This window comes from Salmo salar, chromosome ssa13, assembly GCF_905237065.1.
Source record: "Salmo salar chromosome ssa13, Ssal_v3.1, whole genome shotgun sequence".
Taxonomy (NCBI): domain Eukaryota; kingdom Metazoa; phylum Chordata; class Actinopteri; order Salmoniformes; family Salmonidae; genus Salmo; species Salmo salar.
In genome coordinates, this window is record NC_059454.1 from 40,903,447 (window position 1) to 40,913,159 (window position 9,713).

Genomic DNA, 9,713 nt, shown 5'->3' on the forward strand with positions numbered 1-9,713 from the left:
CCCCGCATCAAAGGGACGATGGACGGGGCCATGTACCGTCAAATCTTGGGTGAGAACCTCCTTCCCTCAGCCAGGGCATTGAAAATGGGACCAAGGCAACAAAGGAGTGGCTCAAGAAGAAGCACATTAAGGTCCTGTAGTGGCCTTGACAGTCTCCAGACCTTAATCCCATAGAAAATCTGTGGAGGGAGCTGAAGGTTCGAGTTGCCAAACGTCAGCCTTGAAACCTTAATGACTTGGAGAAGATCTGCAAAGAGGAGTGGGACAAAATCCCTCCTGAGATGTGTGCAAACCTGGTGCCCAACTACAAGAAACGTCTGACCTTTGTGATTGCCAACAAGGGTTTTGCCACCAAGTACTAAGTCATGTTTTGCAGAGGGGTCAAATACTTATTTCCCTCATATGAATTCCAATAATTTTATAACATTTTTTACATGCGTTTTTCTGGATTTTTTTGTTGTTATTTTGTCTCTCACTGTTCAAATAAACCTACTATTAAAATTATAGACTGATAATTTCTTTGTAAGTGGGCAAACGTACAAAATCAGCAGGGGATCAAATACTTTTTCCCCCCACTGTACCAGATATCTCTAGATTTTGTATTATTATGCTAATTAGATAGACTAAGGATTTTTAAACGGCCATGTTATCAGATCTCTAATATAATATATAATCCATAATTTTAAGATATTGTAGGCTGCATATGGTATTCGTTACTTATGTCTTTGAAAAGGCATTGTACATTACATGACACAAACACACACAACCACATAAAATATCATTATAGGGCCAGATGGTTGTCCCTGTTGGTGTGAATTTCCACAGCTCCTCCACTCCTCCAAGTTAATACACCCGGCATATGGACATGCATCACAGGGTAGGGAACGGGCTTAGTCCCAAAAGGCACCTTATTCCTTATTTAGTGCACTACTTTTGACCAAACCCCTTTGAGCCCTGGTCAAAAGTAGTGCACTAAATAGGGAATAGGGTGCCATTTGGGACATGGACTGGCAGTAGGCCCTCAGGAGAGCACACTGACAGGATGGGGATGATGGGGACCAGCGAGGTGTTCAAACCACACACACAAACCCAGTTTGTGGACCAGCGAGGTGTCCAAACCACACTGCTGTCCGCGTACCGGAAACTCTGAGGACCCAAAGCCCTTACTAGGCACATTTTACTTACATAAATGTTCCTACTACACTCCAGGGGATAGGCCCCGCCCGACCTGTATGCAGGTACACCACCCGGCCAAGTCGTATACGTAGCCTTTTAAAACACCCTCATGTGATTTGGTTACGTCCCATCTAGGGGCGGGTGTTGAAAATTTGCATGAGCTATGGTGCAACGTATTGGAATATTGTTTATTCAATATGTCAATATCAGTCCCCCATAAAATCAATGTATAACATACTATAGTGGTAGCAATCTCATGTCATGGAGGGATAGACTAGGGAATTAGGGATACTCAGATTATGTTCCCATTGTTAATAAACTTGTTTGTGCTTACTCAAAAGGATGTGCCATTTATTTGAATTGGTAAAGTAATGCCTGTAACTAAGTGGCCTCTTGTGTATTATTACCCAGAGTCTGCTGTCATGGGACCCAACAAGAGGATCAATAGACTTACATTATAGGCATGAAAATGATTCGGATTTCCAGACACATATGAAGCCTAGACCTGGATTAAAAAGCACTTTCAGTGGAGATTCTCCATGGAGTAAGATTTTTAGTCCAGGACTAGGCTTTATCTGTGTCAGGGAAACCACCTCATACATTTACAATTGTCTGAGAATTTCCTCAATATTTTTTCCCAGTCCTGGCTCCTTAAAACCTGACTGGAAAATGTACAGTATGTGGCATTTATATGCAATAGATACAGGACTAAATACCTCTATCATACTGTTAGTCAGCTGATCTTCCAGGAATATATTGCTATAGTCCACCTTTTCTAGTTCCTCTTGACTCCTTTTTTAAGCAATTGAATATGGATGTTGTGCAGCTGAATTGGTATATGCGCTGTGCTGCCACTGTGTGGTACATAGAGAGAGCTGCACATTGTAAAACAAGCTCATCCTTAGCTGGTCATGGATAAAATGTGTATTACACAATAACTACTCAAATGTGAATTGAGATCATTTCCTGCCCAGAAGTGAGTCTCAAAATAGTCAAAGTAAAACATTTATCCTATCTTGTCATTTTTATTTGGAAATTGAAGTCTCAAAAATTCAAGATAGGGTACAATTGGGATAACAAGTGCACAAGGTTTTAAGTAGGGTACATGGTCTACAAGGTACAGAGTTAATATTATGCGTACAGATAATATATATATGCATTAGACCTTGTAGTGGCTCCACTCAAGCACCATATCCACCATCAAAACCATATTAATTCACCATAAGTGGTTCAAGTAATACAAGCGCTGACATTTCAATTCATCTTAGTCCTAAAGGTTGATCCAGATCAATAGAGGCCAGATGAGATGCCTCTCCTCCGTGTAAGACATAGAACAAGCAGTAATGTGTTTTAACAAAAACAGCTTACTAACACTAGAATATTAAGTTCATTAAAAAAAAATGCCTGCTGCGCATTATCAAAACATTTTAAAATGAGTTCAACACTGTTGAACAAAAACATGTCAGCAAATGAGGACAAAACCAATGACATCATTCAGCAAAACAACAAATGCACAAAACAAACTGAGCATTACGGAAAATAAAACAAGTACAGCAGGTTTTCACTATAGCGTCGACCAAATTAGGCATAACTTCTGATTTTCAGCTAAAAACTTTAAATGATCGATAATAGATAATTTCCCTTCCAGTTAAAGGTGCCATTTAACATTGTATTGCTCTTTACAATTATTTTGGAAAAATACAAGACTTAGACATACCCAAATGGTCTTACTACTTTCTTACCTTATCATAAACCAATTCAAAGACGTTCAGAGACGTGAACTATTGCTATTGTTTACACTTTCAACTTCCAATAACGAGAACCAATAGGGAGCTAGGAATAAACGTAATGTACCTTTAAGTAGCAGGAGAGGTCATAGTGTACTTGACTACCATGTCCCTCATAGGTCACTAAATCGTTACACTTATTGACATCATTTGTGAAACAAAGGAACATCGGAAATGCATGAGGTGTGGATCTCTTAACCATCAAACCCATCTTTCATGATATTGAACACTTTCAAAAGAATATACACATGTACAACGATAAGGGCTGCAGTCCATTGGCGATCTACCTACTTACTTATGTGAATGTTAAATTAGTTGGCTCAGTTACACAAGTTAAATTCATAAATATTCTTAATCCTATCAGTTTAACTACTTGACTATCTAAAATCGAACTTCTAAAATACAATACCAGCATCTACGGCATCATCAATTCATCTGAAAAACATACATTTCCATCACACCCATTCCTTTGCGACAACCGTTACTTTTGAGATTTTCGATCTGACTTCAAACGACAACAAAGCATTTCACCTCAAGTTAAGAGAGAAAAATAGAAACTTCCTGAATAATGCATTTGACAGCAGTGGATACATACCATACTGTAGTGCCACACATCACAGCTAGCACTAATCTAGAGGGCCATACTCAGCCGAATCAACACTACATACAGGAGGAAAAGGTGAATTAAATTGGCTTATTAAACATTATACACAGTAGGGTTGTCAATAGGCATGGGAGAAAACAAGGTACTGTAGGTATGTCTGTGCAGCAGGGCAAGTGTAAAATAATGTCTACGGTTACATGGTTGGAATATAGTCAGTCATCAAAGATCCGGTACTCAAATCAAGGCTGGGCAATAGCCCAATGGAGGCAGCCATTTATCCTATCATACATAAGATCTGGATCCTTGCCAAAATCGAGAAGTTTGACCCCTCGCAAAACCTAAACTAGGCAATATGAAGAGGAGTGCTTGCACAAACAGAGGTTAATGCAGTAGGTAGGCGATGTGTTTTAGTCCAGTGTGAATTTAAGGAAGGTGTGTATATCGGAGGGGTGTGTCAGCTTCTGTGTGCGCTCTCTTGTCCGCGGATGTCTCCCAAATAGCACCCTATTCCTTATATAGTGCACTGCTTTTGACCAGAGCCCTATGGAGCCCTGGTCAAAACTAGTGCTCAATAGAGGGGCTAGGGTGCCATTTGGAACGGAGCCCATTTGTATGATTGTGGTCCAGTTTAAACTCCTGAGTGTTTCTAGATGTGCACAATTCTACATGTACAGCTACCAGTGTATCTCCTCATTGGGAATCTACAGTACTGCATTAATTAGATGGGGTTAGACCGACTATAGGAAAGCACTGGGATTGGCTCTGGGGTCTTTCTGGTTCCTGTAGCGCACTGCCAGCCACACCCCAAGAATCTGGAAGAGAATGATTACATAATTCAGACAAGGATGTGGTCATACCAAATGGCTTTTCACACTACTGAGCCAAAGCAAGATGTACTGAGCTGGCCTGGTTGCGTATCCACCATAGTGTCTGGAATTGTGGAGAGTGTGAAAATATCCAAGTTTGCGCCGTTTGGTTTGGGTTCAGGTGGTCACGATAGTGTGAAAAGAGCAAAAAGTGCCTAAAGAAAGGCTCGCAGCTCAGACACCCACCTCGGTAAAGCTGAAGAAGAGTCCGACGCCTCCCAGGATCTTCAGAGCCTCTGAAGCGTGCTGTAGCATCATGGTACCACAGGTGTAGCAGTTTCTCCTGTCTTTACACGGCTGCAATGGAAGACAGACACGCTCGCAGTCTCAGCTGTGGTGGACTGTTAACAGTAGATCGACTGGCAAATACTCTGATAAAGCGCAGAGCTTCCCTGACCGTTACGTCACATATTTATATGTGACAGGGCATTACCCATGGATAAAACCAAGTCATTTCTGAAATACATTTTCCTGTGGTGACTAATCATGAACAAGGGGGAAATGTAATATACAGCTACATTTTTACATTTGAGTAACTTAGCAGACACTCTTATCCAGAGCGACTTACAGTTGTAGGTGCATGCATTTCCCTGTCATACTTAGTATGAGCAGAAGGACACATGTATTACAAGTACAACTATTTCCAGGTAGTATTTTGCAGGAACATGCATTACAAGTAAAGCCAATCCTTACAGCATTGCAGCTGAACCAGTCCTGGTTAAACTGCTTCTGGCCGAGGGTGTTGTTGAGCAGGCCACAGCAGTCCAGCCGGCCCTCCAGCTCTCCCTTAGTGTTGTTGCTCATCAGACTCCAGGTTGAGTTCAGTAGCTTCTCCTGGAAAGAGAGAGGATATATAATAATAATACTCGCCATTTAGCAGATGCTTTTATCCAAAGCGACTTTGAGTGCATACATTTCTTTGGTGGCCCCAGTGGGAATCGAATCCATGATCATTTGCATTGCAAGCACCGTGCTCTACCGACTGAGCCACACAGACCCATGAGGACATGAGTGAGTGGAAATACAAGAGAACATGGGCTCTGTTTACATAGGCAGGCCAAGTCTTATATTTTTTCAACTAATTGGTCTTTTGATCAATCACATCAGATCTTTTCACATCAGCTTTTTTCCCCCCTGATTGGTCAAAGACCAATTAGTGAAATAAATAACCGAATTGGGCTGCCTGTCTAAACGCAGCCATAAAGATTGATTCTACAGAGAAAGAGGGAGTGGAAGGGAGCAGCTGACAAGGCATAGCTGAAATGGATAGAGGAAGGGAATCTATCCATTCCTTTCAGATCTACACAAGTTCCTAGGGGGTAGGGTCAACTCTTACCCTACGAGTTCCGGAGCCTGCTGGTTTTTTGTTCTACCTGATCATTAACTGCACCCACCTGGTGTCTCAGGTCTCCAGAGTTGAGTTTGAGGGATCTATGGGTACTCACCTGCTGGTCTTGGTTCATGGCCAAGCAGGAGCATGAAACTCCAAATTGGACAAGGAATACCAGGAAAAGTATGATCATGTACTACAAGGGCCCGGTTAAAGGAAACAACAAACTGGTAATTTATCAACTAGGCCTATATTGATTGATAGATTGTACACTTTCTTCATTGGAGTTTCTACATTCTACAATGGAGCTTCTACATGGGAGTTTCTACATTGGGAGATAGGGGGTAAGCTTACCTATTAAGCCCGCTTCCATCTTTGGATTCAAAGAAGAAAAGAAAATAACATTTTCTGCGATTTAATGTTTCAACCAGTTTATGTGGTTGTTGTATCCATACCAGTTTTTATTCGAAGACAACCAGATGTTTTATTATTAAGTTATTGGCATGTGTAAGTTCCTACTAGTGGCCAATTTCAAAGCTGCAAAATAACTTGTGTGGAGGCGACTCTCAGATAAACACATTTTCCAGATGTTTTTTTGCACCTTCTCAGGTAAGTGATCATACTTCATGTAAAATTAAGAGATTAATGTGTTGATATGCACATGATAGCATACTACATGGGTATAAATTACTATTTATTGCCAATTGAAACCATGTGTTTTTCATGCTAGCAGTCGTACCACATGTCACAGTCAATACAGTAGCAACATAACTTGGTGAACCACAACAATATAATAGATCTCAAGAACTCACCGCTCACATTTTTTAAAATGCATTTTGTCTTATTTTACTGTTAAATTAACCTTGCATTGTTATACATACACATTTTTTGTAAATTTGACATTTATCTTAGGTGGGCTTAACAGTTACAGTAGAACTCAATGAAAATAAATATTGTTCAATATGATCAATAACTTTGCATAATATTGTAGTCTATAGTGTATATTTATTCCCCAAACAATTGGTTTCCATTTATTTATTTATTTTTACTATAAATCATTGTTGTTCCAATTAAGCCCAGTGTGCATTGAAACACATGGAGATTGTGTGTTGATATCCCTAATATTCAATTAACCTGAGCATAAATATGCATTTTCTTCCGATTTATGTTGATTAAAATACTCAAACTAGAGTTATGCATCTATCCATGGTGCCTTTACCAAAAGGAAGAACAATTAAAAAGCCTTTGTAGTCTCTCCAAGAGGTTTGGAGTAGACATGTAGTCGTTGATGCAGAGAGAGAAGATTTTAAGGATACCAGGGATAGAAGACCTACAAGTAGTAGACAAAAATGGAAACAAATGAGGGACAAGAAGATGACCATTGGACGACTACTCATGCAGTTAGGCCCGGGGCATTGTCATATTGTTGTCCCTCATTCATCCAGGTGATTCTATTTTTTGGTTCACCACACGTACCTTTGTAATGCAACAGTAGAGAGGGAGATTTGAAACTGTCTTCAGATAGGCTTTAGGAAGACAAGTTGAACTAATGAACAATAATAGGAGTACAGCAAATGTGAACCAGCATTCAGATAATTCATTTAAATGTGTGTGTGTTATGGTCTTTGTGCATGGCTTCTTATCCACAGAGGGCCAGTGTGGGTGCAGGGTTCTGTTCTAACCAAGCAATAACACACCTGATTCAACTAATCCGGTCTTGAATAGTTGAAGTCTATGAATAGTTGAATCAGGTGTGTACCGGTAGGCAAAAACAAAAGCCTAGGTTCACATTGATCTCTGTGGATACGATTGGACACCCCGCTGTTATGAGTGGTAATTTCATGATGAATAGTAATGATCAGTTTGTTTTAATAACTTTAGGGGAGATTCATATAATCTAAGATCCCATAACAAATGTCAGTTTGTATGTTTTCAACATTTGGAAGTGGATAAAAATTGATTATTTAAGAGGTGGGTTTATTTGGAATATCTATGGGTTTAAGGGTACATTCAGTACCCATTAAGCCCAGTCTGGACTTTTCACATATTTTAATCAAATATTTTTCACTTACAATAAAAAATGTCATAAAACTTCCCATGAGATGTTCATTTTTCATTTTATCTCCAATTTTCTTACAAAAACGTAGATTTTGGTTGGCTTAATATATACACTACTCCAAACTGTTGCCCAATACAATGAAGTCAAGGAAACTGTAATTAAAGCCCAACGATTGACTCAAACTGAGCCACATTAGGAGACTTCCTCCTACAGGACATATAAAGGATACAAAGAAGAGCATGACTTGGTGATGGTGGATGGCTCCGATGAGTCCCACGATGGCTATGAGAAGCAGGAAGAAGCCCACAGCTATGACCCCACCGATGATGTGGATGCTAGACACAATGCCAAACTCCTTCCCCCATGCTGCCACGCCTATCAGCAGCAGACCTACCAGCTGAGGAGGGAGGTGAGAAATAGTCAAATACAGTTAACTGTTAACCTGGTCCCAGATGTGGTTGTGTTGTCTTGTCAACTCCTTTGGTCATGGTACATATTTGCAATGCTCATAGGAGTTGACAAGACAGCACAAACAGATCCAAGCAATCAAGTAAGGAACCACTGTCTCTGATACAACAGTGTTGAGGCAGTTTGTGCTGAGGACGTGGGAAAGGTAAGATAATAACTAGGCCAATGTGCTGCTTGAGGAATGCATCCAAACAAAATACCACACACAGATCTATTATCTAAGGGCTGAGCTGGCAGAGGAGAACTATGCACTATAGCAGGGTTTCCCAAACCCCCATCCACAAACCAAAACGTGAACCCGGGGGGGTGGGGGGCAGGACCGAGTGGACCTTGTGGAACAGCTGTAACACGTGTCAGTGACGATTCAGAGGTCGAGGGAGATAACGCTCACTTTGAGCTAGTTATATAGCTAAATCAAACCCCTACTGAGTCAGCTAGCTAGCGAATGTATAGTATTGTTTGGAATAGCTAGATAACTAGCTATTCACTTGCAGATGTATCTATGTTTTTCCCCAACCCAAGTAATGATGCGTTCTAATGTAGCAGTTAGCTAACTTTAGTAGGATACCGTTATTTGGTTAGCTAGCTAATGTTAACGTTAAATATGACACAATACATTTAACGTTAGCAAAAGCAACAATCTACGTCAGAAATTACCCATATGTCCAGTTAGATGACATCGTAAGCTAGTTAAAACGAAATAAAAAAGTGTTAGCTAGCTAGTTACACAATCTTCCATTTGCCAGTTAGCTAGCTATCCAGTTTAGCTGTTTAGTAAGCTAACGTTAGCTAGCTAAGATGTTCCACTTCAATACTCACAATGTAAACCACATTTAAGGAACAAAGCGCGTTTTTAGAGCAGGTAAATCCACCACAGACCATATTCGTATTTTATCGAAATTCTAAAACAAAGACCTTGCTTTAATAGCAAAGCTTTCACAGGCTAACTGGCTAAACTGATTTGTTGTTGGTCTGGCAGGCAACAGCACACAAGTGAAAAGAGGGCGTTGTCATGACGTGTGTGTGCAAAACATGACATCATCAAGACTACTAATCTCTGTGTATGCAGTATTTGGAAGAATGTAAAAAAAAAAAATTTGCAACATTTTCCAAATATCATAATTCTTGAATAAAATCTAATATATGATCCAGTGTAATATGTTATTCATATCACATATGGGGTAATGAATGATGGTCATAAATAATGGAAGGCCTTACTCCACAAGCCTTGACAAGGAGTATGCAACATAGTGCAGAGGGGTGAGAAAGAGAGAGACACAGGAGGCACTCAAAGGCAGATGATTGTTATGTAAACATTAACTTACCCATGCATTGGCATTATGTCATGTACAGCAACACCAGCTACCAGCAACACGAGACAAGTAGATGCTCTGATGCTGTCAGTGTTACTATAGGCCTGTTG

At 40.2% G+C, this 9,713-nt stretch overlaps 1 protein-coding gene across 1 annotated transcript; it reads right to left on the reverse strand.

The window, feature by feature from the left end:
- Positions 1-2,185: 2,185 nt before the first annotated feature.
- LOC106567080 (tetraspanin-31-like) lies at positions 2,186-9,313 on the reverse strand. Its single transcript, XM_014135955.2, has 6 exons — positions 9,110-9,313; positions 8,052-8,219; positions 5,879-5,959; positions 5,127-5,267; positions 4,620-4,730; positions 2,186-4,379 (listed from the first exon to the last, which is right to left on the reverse strand). The coding sequence occupies exons 1-6, from the start codon at positions 9,170-9,172 to the stop codon at positions 4,305-4,307; spliced, it is 639 nt and encodes a 212-aa protein (XP_013991430.1). The 5' UTR covers positions 9,173-9,313; the 3' UTR covers positions 2,186-4,304.
- Positions 9,314-9,713: the final 400 nt, after the last annotated feature.

Bases quoted from the DNA above. Each gene is read 5' to 3' on its own strand.
- LOC106567080 (XM_014135955.2), bottom strand. From the start codon at position 9,172: ATGGTCTGTGGTGGATTTACCTGCTCTAAAAACGCGCTTTGTTCCTTA. The intron at 5,960-8,051 runs GTATCCTTTATA...GGGCCCTTGTAG, and splicing joins ACCAAGTCATGCTCTTCTTT to TACATGATCATACTTTTCCT. The intron at 4,380-4,619 runs GTGGGTGTCTGA...ATTCTCTTCCAG, and splicing joins TCTTCTTCAGCTTTACCGAG to ATTCTTGGGGTGTGGCTGGC.